Source organism: Budorcas taxicolor, chromosome X (assembly GCF_023091745.1).
Source record: "Budorcas taxicolor isolate Tak-1 chromosome X, Takin1.1, whole genome shotgun sequence".
Classification (NCBI taxonomy): Eukaryota; Metazoa; Chordata; class Mammalia; order Artiodactyla; family Bovidae; genus Budorcas; species Budorcas taxicolor.
The window spans coordinates 16,814,110-16,828,183 of record NC_068935.1 but is presented as its reverse complement, the minus strand read 5'-3'; the positions used below and the strand labels follow the sequence as shown (position 1 = coordinate 16,828,183).

Sequence of the window (14,074 nt, the reverse complement as noted above, 5' to 3'; positions counted from 1 at the left end):
TCTAACCAAGGTGGAAAACGCATGAATATAGACGTGGGGATATGTTATTATTCTCCTTTTACAGGTAAAGACAGAAACACAAAGTATCTGTATGCCTTCCTCATAGACACAAAGCACAACTGTACAGTGGAGCTGAAAAGTGACTCTAATTATAAAGTCTAACATATCCCCACTCACCATGATCAATTCTCTGTGGAAGGACTCATCCACATGCGATGCTTACACACACACACACACACCACACATATCCTTTTATAATTTGCTTTTGCTGAAATCAAAGTTTCTGAAATCAAAATCTATACACACCAAGAACTCCAGTTAAAACTATCTGTTGGGGAACCCTTTAACTATAAGGTAGCAAAGTCCCTTTCGTTGGTAGAAGACAGGAAACTTGCCTTTTTCTCTGTACTTCACCAGTAAGCCATGCAAAGAGCCTTGACCAGTAAATGCGAATTAAAACAATGCAGTTTGGAATTCTCATTTTGAATGCAAACACCTACATCCATTTCTCATCAAATATCTACTCCTATTTCCTACCTGGAGTCCTGGAGGACCTTGATCACCTTTCAAACCAGGCAAACCAGGTTGCCCAGGTTGGCCTGGGTTACCTCTTTCTCCTTTAATAGCCCCACTTCCAGGTAGACCCCGGGGACCTTCTGGACCTGGTGGACCTTGATAATGCACAACAAATAGCCACATTTCAGTATAACATAAGAACAGCATAAAAGTCAGGCTTTTAAATTATCCAAATACTCTTAGTCATCTGTTAGTTTGCAGAATAAAATCCAGAGTACATTAAAATATATAGATCAATGCTGACTCTCTAATGTAAACTGGGCTGGGTTCTTTTTGTTATTAACACTGGGTTGCAGATTCTTTAACTTTGTGTTTTATTATATATTAAATCCAATAAGCTCATATCTAAAGGGAGGACTTTGGACATTGTAATAAAAATTGCTTCTGTAATTCCTAACTGTTTAAGTGAACCAAAACAGACACCATAGAGCACTGTTCTCAAATTGGAAACGCATCAGAATCCCCAGGAGGGCTTGTTAAAATAGATTCTTGGATATACCCCCAGAGTTTTGGATTCTGTTAGGCTGGAGAGGGGCCCAGGAATTTCCATTCTAACAAGTGCCCTGTAAATAAAGTGTCCTATAGCTAAAGCTGCTGGTTCATGGCCACATTTTGTAGGGCAATCAGGGATTCACGTCATTTGCCTCATTGTAATTAAAATAAAGTTGCTTTATTTATAAGTAGTTACTTTTATTCAGTTTCTATTACTATGCAATTAAGATAGTTATTTAAGCAAACTAATTGCTTAATTTCATTTTAATGATATGCTTAACACATGGGGATATTTTATTGTCAGAAATTCATGGAGTCAATATGGTACTTTTAACTCAATTTAAAAATGTTTTCATATTATTTACATTTGAAATATTTCTGAAGAAACATAAAGGACTTGACATATAACTTCTGAATAAATAAAATAAATAATTTAAAAGGGGATTTTGCTAAGCTCCTTCCTTATACTACGTTTTAAAATGTTCCTTCTAAATAAAGATATCAGGTTCATCAAGTGACCAAGAAGATCTTATAAATAGCCACATTTTTCCTCACTAGGTGGGAAATAGCTATCTTGCCTGCAGAGTGCTGAGGTGGAGACTAAATAGCCCTGTCTTAAGAAAATAATTACAAAGTCCCAAATAATGAACAGTACATAGTGAGCACCTATACCTTCTCTCCTCTAGTAATCTTAGTTTTTCACTGGTTTCAAAAAAAGGAAAATATGTAGAGTTTATTTTTAAAGGAAATTTCACAGGCATATGAATTTAGAATACTGAATTCATGTTTACATACAGACAAAAGGTCACATTTTTGATCCCATCCTTTCCAGTACTCTTATGACTCAGAATCAACGGCTTCATGGCAGCATGGCTTAGAGATCATGAATGCTGGACTCATTAATCAATCATTAGCTATTTGACCTCTGTAAGTTTTATTCATCACCTTGGCCTCAATTTCAACTTCTTTAAAATGGAAATAAGAATAGTACCTACTTTATCAGGCTGTTCCAAGAATTAAATAAGATAATACCTATAAACACAGTGCCTGGCACATAGTAAGAATTATATAAGAATTTTAAAACAATTATTATTATCTTCATTACTAGTAAAACTGAAGGTAAGAACATATTTTAAAATATGAACCTGTTTTTAATCTTTCGGCTATTTCTATGTGATTTCATAATATAATACTGTCGAGAAAGAGGAAGCAGGTTCACAACAGTACAACAATCATTTATCTTTAAACAGTTTAAATCATATAGTCACTCTAGCCCAGCAACCAGACACTCTCAGAAATTCCCTTTCCAGTCATAAAGAAAGGGTTGGGTATTTTGAATTTAAACAAATAAAAACAATTATTGAGTTCAAACCCCTTGGTAGGGTTTTCTGAGAAAAATTGTTACCTTCTTCTATAATGTGTAATGTAGAATAGAAATCAGGTAGCAAATCAGATTATTAAGAGAAAAGTAAAGTATCTGTGAATCAATCTACCAGTGACTAGGGTAAGATTAAAAGGAGAAAAAAAAGGAACATTTTATTCTTCTCTCCCCAATCTGAAAAGTAATCAGAACACGTATCATTTGAAATAAAAAAAAAAAAAAGTAGGCATGTTTTGGGCATTGTTCTGTTTGCAATTAAAAGGAATTTTGGGTATATTTACATGTTATTGATTCAGACCTATTGTTCTAGTGTCTCTCAAATTTAAATTACTGATTTGCTAATAACACAAGGGGCATGAAAGTTTTATTTATAACAATACTTGATAGTTACCCTCTTTCATTATTGAAAATAGCCGTGAAAACACAGCTCTGATCAATCTCAGGCAAAAAAAAACTTCCAGGAAATAAAATCAACACACAAAGGTTACAAATGGGTCAGATGCCTGCCTAAATAATGCATCTTAAATACAAAAATAAGTGTATTTCCATTTAAAATTCAATATGTGCCTATGTATGAATTACCTATTATAAAAAATTGAAACCACAAAGACCTAATGTCATTTCAAACTTGATTATAAACAAGTCACATTACCTTCACCAAAATGTTAAATACCAGAGCACGTAGTATTTGAGGATAACAGCACTCTTCAATGACTTCTGAATTATAGCAAAAAAAAGTGCATTTCTCTTGTCACACATACAAAGCATTAAAAAAAAAAAATTGACCAGTCTAACCTTGAAAACCTGGGAAGATCAGAGTTCACCAAAGCCCAAAGATCGATGTTAGCAGTATCAGACATCACACAGTACAAAATAAGATTATGAGTTAGAAGTGGTTCACATTATAGCACAAGTTAAACAATAATTCTCTTTGCCAGCATTTCTTACACCTACAGCGTAATCAGTATGCAAACAGAACCATACAGGAGTATAGAGAGCCAAATATTTTAAAATAGAGCTTATTCTATGAAATAAGCTGCTAGTCTTCATTATTTCAAATGAAATGCTACAGTGGCTTTCCAAAAGTTAGAACCTCAAAATATGAAAGTTGGAAAGGGAGTACCACTTCATTGATAGCCTTCTACTCCTTTGGGTAAAACTTTTGGGTAAAAGTTTATCTTGGCCTCTGCCACTCTTTAGCAAAAACACAAGGTGCAAATTTGTTGGTATAGGCAGACTGCTCCAAGGAGCTACAGTTAAAGACCTTACAAGGCAAATAAACAAAGATCACAGATGACCTAATAGAGAAATTAAAATACAAAGATACAATGGCCATTACCAACTGTACTTTTGTTTGTCTTCTTTGAAAATCATTCCATGAAGACAGATCATGATTTTTAAAAATAATCCATCAAGAAGCTTTCTTCTCTTGCATTATTACTTGTAATATACTCAAAGAGAAAAAAAACAATATATGTTTGCTCACCATTGAACTTGAAAACTAAGGGTAGAATTTTCCAAAGATGTGAAGACCATCACTGAAGGGGCCCTTCAAAAATATTTTGGCATGCAATATCCCACCCCAAACTACAGAAAATATCACATTTACTTTATATTATTTGATGTACATATGAAATTAGACTATTAACTATTAAAAGAAGGATCGTTAAAAAGATAAAAAGCCTATAAACAGGACAACTCTTGGTTAATGTTAATTGACTATAAACCCAATTTCCTTTTCTTACAAGTCTTGCTATGATTTATAGGTTGAGGTTTGCAGAGAGAATAAATTGTACTAGCATACTGAATCCTAGAAATTAGAAGACCGAGGATTTATTCTTCGCTCTACTACTTACTTATATCTATGAGATTCTGGGCAATTCAATCTCTCTGAGCTTGTTTTCTCACCCACACAATGGGAATAGTGTTGTCTACCCTAATCTCCTTCAGAGTCGTTTTAAAGATCAAATATATTTTTTAAAATGTTGACCTGCCATGTGCAAGATGATACAGGGAACACAAAGATTAGCTAGACCCAAACTCTGCCTTCAAGGAGCATGATATAAATGATGGTATGTCATATAAATATAAAACATTACTATACCAAGTAATAAGACTCTTAAAGCATTTGACAATTTGAAATCCAGGAGGCCAAAAAATCAGCTTCTGTTTGTTTAAATGGTTTCTAAATCACATACAGCAAACTGACTCAAGACAACACTTTGAGCAGAGTCTGGCAACACTATTAGCTAGATAAATTAGAATTTCTACTTAAGATAATTCAGAGTTTGAGTAAAGACATTTTATATATGTGTTTGCTATAGAAGGACCCAAACAAGAACTCTTAGAAAAATATGTCATTGAAATATATGATATTTCAGTCTAAGTAACAAGGAAAACTTCAGATCATATCATAGCAAAACTTCTAAGACTTCAATTTCTAAAAGGTAACATTTTAATGAGTTATATGCCAAGTCAATTTTGTACACGAGTTTCTAAATTAATTATTTCTCAAATGACCTAACAAAGTTTAACTGAAAAACAAAACAAAAAATCTCTTATACATGAGTAGTAATAATTAAAGATAAGCTAATGAATTGATTGGTAAATTTTAAATCCAGTTTCCACTTAGGGTTGCAGTCTTCAATTGCTGCAAAGAAGAGAATACTACAGATACCGGGTTCCAATAACTATATAATTTAGAGTACATCTTGTAAATAAGTTGTCAAATCAGTTTTAAACTAATGGGGCTACTTTCCTTTTTTTTTTTTTTTTTCTCTGAATATATTCTAGGTCCTTGGAAGAAAATAATCTTGTAGCTGACAGTAAAGTCTGGAAGTGATCAAAGGCAGCAACTTCTATGCAAGTCAGACAGGGGAGGACTCAAAATTACTTCAAAGTATACCCTAGTCTTCTCTTTATCTTGGCAATAGTTAAATAGCATGCATTTGTCTTAATCTTTTTGATGACATCCATTTAGGAAAACACAAGAAACAGTTAGTAGGGGTTGATGGAGATTTAGAGTTAACAGAAAACAAAAAAGCAAAGGCAAGGCCCAGTCTGCTATGCTAAAAGTCTCCTAAAATGGCAGAAGCAGCTTTGTTTACTCACTTATCATATTTATAACTAGAATAAGAGGCCAGATCATAAGCATCAAGATATGTAGCTGTCTGTGTGGAAAGATGATACGTTTTACTAGTAGAACAGACACTTAACTAAGTACTGGGGAACCCGAAGCCAGATTCCCTGCTATGCCAGTAACTAATAATATGATCTTGAGCAAGCTTATTCACTTCTTTGGGCCTTAGTTTTCTCACCTGTGACTAAACGTTAGACAGATTCCTCTGAGCCCTGTTCTCAATTATGCGTTACTCCTTGGGCCCTGTCCTTGGTCTGTTGAGTCCACTGTTAGCAAGAATCTTGCTAAGTCAGTTTAGGGTGAGTTTCCCCTGCCCCCGCCCCTGATATCTGATCAAGTTCCTTATTCCTCATCCTTAATGTCTAAGTCCTTAGACTGCCTTTAGCAAGACTCTAGCAAGACTCTGGCAAGACTGCAAGGACCCTAATAGGCCTTAGACTACCTTTGGTGAGAACTCTAATAGGCCAATTTAGCAAGAATCTGTTTACCCCGATGTTGTTTACCCCTGATGTCTTTTAGTAATTTTTCATCCACTGAGTCCTTTACTCTGCTAGTTGAATAAAATCCCCATTTGACCTTGTTGTACTCGGACCTGAGCTCAGTCTCTCTTTCCTATTGCAATAGTCTTTCCTCTAATGCAATAGTCTTGAATAAAACCTGTCTTACTACCATTAGCTAGTATCTAGTGAATATCTGTTTGACTAATGTAAAACTTTCTGGAGTGATACTATATGGTTATATGAAATAATGGGTTTGTGGGGTAGTAATAAATTAAGGAATCAATTCAGATAGAGATAGAATGCTTCCTAAAAAGCATCTTGAAAAAGTATAAACTTTAAAATAATAAGAAGAGAAAATTTCCTGCCATTCCCAGTAGCTAGAACTCAGGATTATACTTTTTCCCCTTTTAGCTGCTCCTCAGAAATGTGAAAAGGGCTCTTTATCTTGAATAATAAACACATTCAGATATTTGTGATTCTTTTTACTTCTGATTAGGTGAAAATCTTTTAATATGAATCAGCAATTTTCTAATGGGCAGCTCTTGGTAACTATTTCTAGGTGTGTACTGTTTATATGTATAGGATGAAAACAAGATTAAGAGGTTTCTAATCTTTGGTGGTTACACTAAATTTTTTTTTTTACTCTGAACCTATTAGTCCATTTACATATAGCAGAATTTAGAACTTTGTGACAAACAAAAATGTGAAGGTGGGATGGTTTGAAAAGTTATAAGAGGTATGGTTCATCAAGAATTGCTATTTGCAGGATCTGATAATATATATTATTCTTTAAAAAATATCTTTTTGAAGAATAGTTTAATTTCAATAATATTAGCAGATATGAAGCAAAAATAGGAAATACACAGAAAGTATAAAATAGTATACAATATAGTTTTGAATACTATAAATTTCCAACTAAAAAAACATAAATATATAAATTTTAAAATGATAAATCAGTTTTTCTAAGTAGGTTATTTTGACTTATTCCAATAGACAGAAAAACTGGACTGTACAAATTCCTAACAACTTTCAGAGATAGACCAACATGTAAGAACTGAATTGGCATATATGCTCTTAAAATATATTCAAATACTTGAAAACATTAGACAAAGGTGTATATATACCTATATATACACATATACATACATATGTGTATATAAATAATATATACATACATATAAATATATATATAAATAAAAGAAAAAGTTTCATATTTCATGCAGATACTACTTTGGAGTTAAGGAGCTAACCTGTAGGACCTGGATAGGGATCAAAGTTCACCAAGGCCCAATGTCATCATTAACAAAAAGGAAAAATATCAAAATTGTTAGAAATATCAAGAAACTAAAGCATTACACTAATTTTTTTCAAGTTAAACTTTAATTCAATAAAAGAATACTCTGCAAGTTTATATTCATGCATCTGTATATAAACCAAATTATCACCACTTCACATCAACATAAAAATAAAAACAGCACATGTGACATATTTTGAAAAGCCAAAAATCATTCTTATAATAATCATTACTATAAGTGTAGACAACAACAATCAATTATAAGAGCAACTGGGTTTAAAATTCCATTTTAATTTGTAGTTTATGAACTTGTTGAAAGGTTACAAATACTCATCAGATATGTGTTCTTCTGACTACTTTTGTTATTATTTCTCTTAGAAATGGTAATTTAAAAAAACTTTTATGAATGATGTCTTTATGTTGACATATTTCAAAATAATTTTCAACACTGAACTCAATTACTGATAATAAATAGCCACAGTGCTGATTAAAATACTAAAAAGGAGAATAGTTTGGTTTATTTGAATTATTACATGCATAACCAAGCAAGATATTCGTGTCAATGCTTTACATTACATGCAAGAGAATTAACATAGCTGAGAGCTTCACTGATTTTCTTCAATAGTAAAGCAAAGGAAAACTTTAAATAATACCTTCTATAAATAGTCAGATCAGATAAAATCTGGTTTTGAAAATGATCTTCTGAACAAAGTGTGTGATCCCATTGATTCATGTTTTTACAGAATATCTTATTAAAACTGACTGCAATCACTTCAGAGTTTATGGAAATGTGCACTTTTAAATACATTATAAAAATGAGTCAGGCCTTCAAAGGATAAAAAGGCAATTTTTTTGTTTCTTTAATTTTACATTTATCTTACTTTAAAAAAGTCAATGAGGCCAAATTTTCAATAATTAGAAATTTAAAAACTGAATATTAAATCTCAAGTATCTGTTAATAATCTATCTCCAGTGATTGGGCTCAGCAACATTAATCCAGAATGAAAATGAACATTTCCAAACTTACTAAAATGAAATGAAACAGCACAAACACAAAAGGAAAAGTGAACATTGGATGCAAAACTGAGACTATTAGAGCAGTTAACACAAGACAAATGAGGTATAGACATGAAGCTGGTATGAAGAGATCACTATTCAATTTAATCATGCTGTGATGTTGAAGATAAATTTGATTGCCTAGCTCCTAGAGAAGATAAAAATTTTTATTGTGCTTAGTGACATGTGCTGATCATATGACAGAACCATAGCAACATTTTTGGTATGGACCACAAGCATCTATTGGGTGATCACTAAAATGATTTCTGTGATAACATGCTGAGAAGCTCACATTAAAAAACGCAGCTGGCATTTTGCTGTCAGGTTATCAGTATAGTTTTTTTTTTCCCTCAGTATAGCTTTATGTTTAATAAAAAGACTAATAAATTCACTATTTCCTTTTTTTCCTCCAAGTTGGTTTGTTTTAGTTCAGCTTTAAGTAAATGATAAAATACATTACTGAAAAGAATTATTAGATGCCATGGAAATTGATGGAGCCAGGAATAAAACAAGCTATTTCTTTTTAAGAAGTTCTTTGGATTGCAGATTTTAACGTCCTAAAGACTGAATAACCTGCCAGCAAAAATGGACTAATAAATAGACCATTCCCCTACCACTCATGTACATACCTGGTCTCCCAGGAGGACCTTGGGGTCCAGGGCTGCCTTTAGGGCCTTCCAGAGCTGGACCTGGAGAACCAGGAGGGCCTGGGGGACCCTGCAGACCAGGGAAACCATGAAAGCCTGGTTCACCCTTTGGACCTGGAAGGCCAGGGTTTCCTGGAATGCCAGGTAATCCTTCATCACCCTTTTGACCTATGAAAGCAAAGTCATGTTATAGAACATATTAAGTGATACTGAATACTAATTAGGCTTGCCTGTAAGACTAAAGCTACTCCCACTTATTAGAAAAAATAACGGAATTTACTAAGGTCATTTCTACCTCCTACCAAATCCCCACCCCATCCAGAAAACTCATTTTTTCTATTTTAGGTTTATCTGTTATCAGAACTATTTATTTGTTAGAGTATGTATAGAAATATAGAAACAATAATAACTTGCATTCTAAAAGATATCCTTTGTGTTAGGAGATAGGGCAATGATTACATGACCAGTAGTTAGGAGGAAAAAAAGGAGAAAAAAACAAAAGTATAAAATATTTACAAGAATAGGTTAGAGATAGCTAGAGGAAATTCCTAACACAAAATATATTTTTTAAATTATTTATTTTAATTGGAAGCTAATTACTTTATAATATTGTGGTGGTTTTGCCATACATTGACATGAATCAGCCATGGGTGTACAAGTGTCCCCCCATTTGTTTTGAGAGAAATTTTTGAGACCATTGAAAGATATGGAATTTCAATGGTTGCTGTGTGTCCCCAAAGACCATTCCATCCAAGATTTGGAATCACAATCTAGACAAACTGTTTTCAACAGCTTTTCTATACCACTGACATGCCAGAGAGCAATATAATAGTTGTACATTAGAGTAATAATTTTTATGTTGGATTCATAAAAGGAATACAGGAATTTCTAAGTGATCTATGTGTGGTTTGAAAAAATCCTCCATAAATAGCTGATGGTCATTTCAGAACATAAAAATACGTATCTGTACACATTTAGTCATTTAATCAACTGCTTGGGGCTTACAATGAGAATAAAAACAAATGAGGGAGTTAGATGTGTGTGCACACATACCATCCAAGATGCAAGCTATAAATTAAAATGGAGTTTTCAATAGACATTTTTATGACTGGTACATATTTCTACAGTTTACTTTTATTATCTTGGTTTTGGTTTCCATGGAGAGAAAAAAGTATTTTTCTTCTGGCTAAAAGAGTTTTTAAAAAATTACTGAAAAAAAGAAAAACTTATTGAAACCTAATGCTTCCTACAATTTTGCTTTCTTTATCATTTCCTTAACATTTATTTATGAGGTTAATGAAGAGATATCTGTATATAAATTTTCTTAATTGTGCATTTTTTATAGTACAATAGCGTATACTAAGTTGCTAATTAAGAAATGCTTTAAGATGTAACACTAACTTTGAGTTGTCTGGAGTTGTATGTGGAGATGAAAAATAAGTGTACTGGAGAATATTATCTTTTTACTGACTGATTTAACATGCTTTGTTAAAGTTTACCAGAAAGTCCTGGAAGTCCAGGGGGTCCTGGGATTCCAAAGCCTGGTTGACCTGTCAGAACATAAACCCAAAACTTTCAAACAGATAATAATAACTGAAATAAGAAGAAATTATTTTTGGATTATTTATGTTTTTAGCAAGTGCTACAATGTATATCATATGAAACATGGAGAAGACTTATTTCCAACATGGAACTACAATTTGAACATGAAAAAATTATATAAACTTATATTCTATTTGTGATGAGTATTAAGTATATTTTTAAATACACATATCAGATATATATATGTTTATATATATTATATAGATTGCATGGTGAAAGAAGGTCATCCAGAGTAGTTAAAAAACAGCTAGGTAGCTTCTTGACATGGAAAATTGAGCAATAAAAGATTATGCAGTTTTTCATAAGAGGGAGGCAACTTGATTCAATAAATGTGCGGTAATATTCTCAGGAAGAAGGTTATTAGCAAGGGAGAAGTGTATAGTAGCTTAGAGGATAAGGAAGAATTTCACTATGGGTACATAAGGGCAAAAGTTAAAGTAGACAAGGAAGAAATTAGAAAATTAAGGACAATTAAAAAAATATAGTACCTGGTTCACCCTTCTGTCCAGCTGGTCCAGGAATACCATCTTGACCTGGTTTGCCTTTTTCACCTGGAGGCCCTGGTGGCCCAGGACGACCTCCACCACCTAAGAACAGAGTACAGCAGGTTACACTTTTCTTCTCAATTTCCTTTTTCTCCTATATTCCCAATTCTTTCAATTTTAGCCTCAAATAATTATAGCCAAAACACAGAGTGTCTCTGGGACATTTCTTTAAGTCATGAAACCTTGTGGAAAAGAAAGGATAATGAGAATAAGGAACTGTTTTATCATCCACTCAGTATTCAAACTCACTTTCTCATTTAAGCTACCTTTAGAATATATAAAAAAGCAAGGTGTGTGTGTGTGGGGGAGGATGGAAGTGGGGTGAATTATAGGCCTCATAGGGGGCCAAAAGGAGTGATTTGCTTAGAATAGTAAACAAGCAAAACTACACTTTGCCATTCTAAAACAATGAGAGCTTCTATCTACTATTATAGGATACCTGAAATAACTCTCCTTGGAAAAAGTGAGCCTGAAAAATAAGTTCCCATAATAATAATTTTAAGCAAATCTTATTAAGAATTGTTCATTTCGTATCTAACAAGTAGTACAGAGTGAATGATTAGCATGTTTGTCTTGAAAACGCATACAGCTCCCAGAAGTGATTTAACTTTCCAAAAATGAATAAAGCCTTCATTTTATAGCATGGCAAACCCTTAGTTTTCATTCTTACCTACAGGACCAGGTTCTCCTGGAAGGCCAGGGTTCCCAGGAGGACCATTAATACCTTTTGGTCCAGGAAGGCCTGGGGTTCCTAGAGTAAAGAGCTCAATTTAATGATAAACAAAAACTGCATTGCTTTGAGAGCTACAATTCAAAGCTACAATTTAGAATGTTAGCATAGAAACAGTAAAGAATAGAAAGAAAACCCCCAAACATACTGCTGGTGTTTGCTTGATGATTTAAGAATAATTTTAAGTTTTATACTGATTTATTCAGAGGCTGGCATTATTATATATTCATAATAAAAATAATTACCATCATATTATACTGGTAGTTAACTGATAGGATTCTATCATATGGATATATCAAATTTTTAAAAATCCATTCGTGTACTGTTGAACATTTGGGTTGTTGTCAGGTTTTAGCTATTATGAACACTATTGTATTTATGGAAACCTGGTCTACTTAGCTATTATGAGTAATGCTTCTATAAATATCTCTGCACTAGTATTTTTGTAGACACAAGTCTTAATTTATCTTTGGATAAATACTTAGATGGGGTGAAACTGCTGAGTCAGAGAATAGTTATATGCTCTGATTTATAAACAAACAACAATATTTGGGAATCCCAGCTGCTCCAGGTTCTTATATAACATATACTGATCCAATTGTTTTAATAATAGCCATTTTGGGCAGAAATGTAATGATACTTCATTGTGGTTTTAAATTTGCATTTCTCATATTGATCACTTTTGCATGTGTTTATTGGACATTCGTCTTATCTTCTCTTGTGAAATATCTGCTCCAAGTTTTCCTCATTTAGAAAAAATGGACTGCATGTCTTATTATTGAGTTGCAGAAGTTCTTTATATATCTCAGACATTAGTCATTTATGAAATATATGTTTTGTAAGTATTTTCTCCTAATGTGTAGCTTCCCTATTCATTTTTTAATTGTGTCTTTTGATGATCAGAAGTAAAGAAGAACTTAGTTTCTTTAAAATTAAAAAAAAAACAACAGTGTGGAGCAATTGGACATTCGTATGAAAAAAAAAATGAACCTTGATCTCTAATCACATGATAAAACTATTTTTATTCGAGACAGACTATAAACTTAAATATCAAACCTTCAACAGTGAAAGCTATAGAAAAAATTAGAATAGTTCCATAAACCTGAGTAGGCAAATATTTCTTAAATAAGATACAAAAAGCACTAACCATGAAAGAATAGTAAGAAATTAGACTTTAAAATGGAGAAGGAAATGGCAATCCACTCCAGTATTCTTGCCTGGAGAATCCCATGGACAGAGAAGCCTGTCTACAGTCCATGAGGTTGCAAAGAGTCGGACACAACTAAGTGACTAAACAATAAAAAGACTTAAAAAAAAAGAAATTGGATTTTATTAAAATTAACATCACATAACAGCATTAAGAATGAAAGGCAAATTTGCGACAGAATCTATTTGTAATACATGTATCTGACAAAGAACTCATATCCAGAATATATAAAGAACTGCTCTGAATCAATACCAAAAAAAAAAAAAAAAGGCAAATAACTCATTAAATAAGAGCAAAAGGACTTAGAATAGGCTCTTCATAAAAATGCTACCCAAATGGCCAATAAGTATATGAAAAGATATTTAATGTTATTGTTCATTAGGAAAATGTAAGTTTAAACTTCATTGGGATACTTCTATATACTGACCAAAATTGCTAAAATTAAAAAGACTGATGATATCAAATGAGGTAAGGATACAGACAACTGGACACTTCGCAACATAAAGTACTAACCACTATATGATCATGGCAAGCCACCAGGAACTACCCGTAGACATTCATACATTGCAGGTGGGACTCTAAGGTATAAAACCAATTTGGAAAACTGACACCATCTACTAAACTGAAATGTATACCTACTTTATGGTTCAGTAATTCTACCACACAAATTTTTGTGTGAGAGAATTGAGTATGTAGGCCCCTAAAACACACGTTAAAGAATATTAGTAGCATCTTTTTTCTTTGCAGTTCCAAACAGGAAACAACGCAGAAGTCCATTTAGAAGAGAATAGGTAATTGATTATGGTTTATTTCTTCAATGAAATATTATGGAACAATAATTAAAAAACCAAACTGCTGACAGGTAACAAGATAACTTTATCTTATATACATAATGATGAGTGAAA

The 14,074-nt window shown here is 32.8% G+C and overlaps 1 protein-coding gene across 1 annotated transcript in view; it reads right to left on the bottom strand.

The window, feature by feature from the left end:
- Positions 1 to 14,074, bottom strand: part of COL4A5 (collagen type IV alpha 5 chain) — a 247,659-nt gene that overhangs the window by 14,605 nt on the left and 218,980 nt on the right. Inside the window, exons 39-45 of the mRNA XM_052662831.1 lie at positions 11,903 to 11,983; positions 11,176 to 11,274; positions 10,585 to 10,635; positions 9,068 to 9,253; positions 7,339 to 7,347; positions 3,245 to 3,253; positions 538 to 671 (exon numbers count right to left, since the gene is read on the bottom strand). Coding sequence (XP_052518791.1) covers positions 538 to 671; positions 3,245 to 3,253; positions 7,339 to 7,347; positions 9,068 to 9,253; positions 10,585 to 10,635; positions 11,176 to 11,274; positions 11,903 to 11,983 — 569 coding nt within the window. The remainder of the gene's footprint in view (positions 1 to 537; positions 672 to 3,244; positions 3,254 to 7,338; positions 7,348 to 9,067; positions 9,254 to 10,584; positions 10,636 to 11,175; positions 11,275 to 11,902; positions 11,984 to 14,074) is intronic.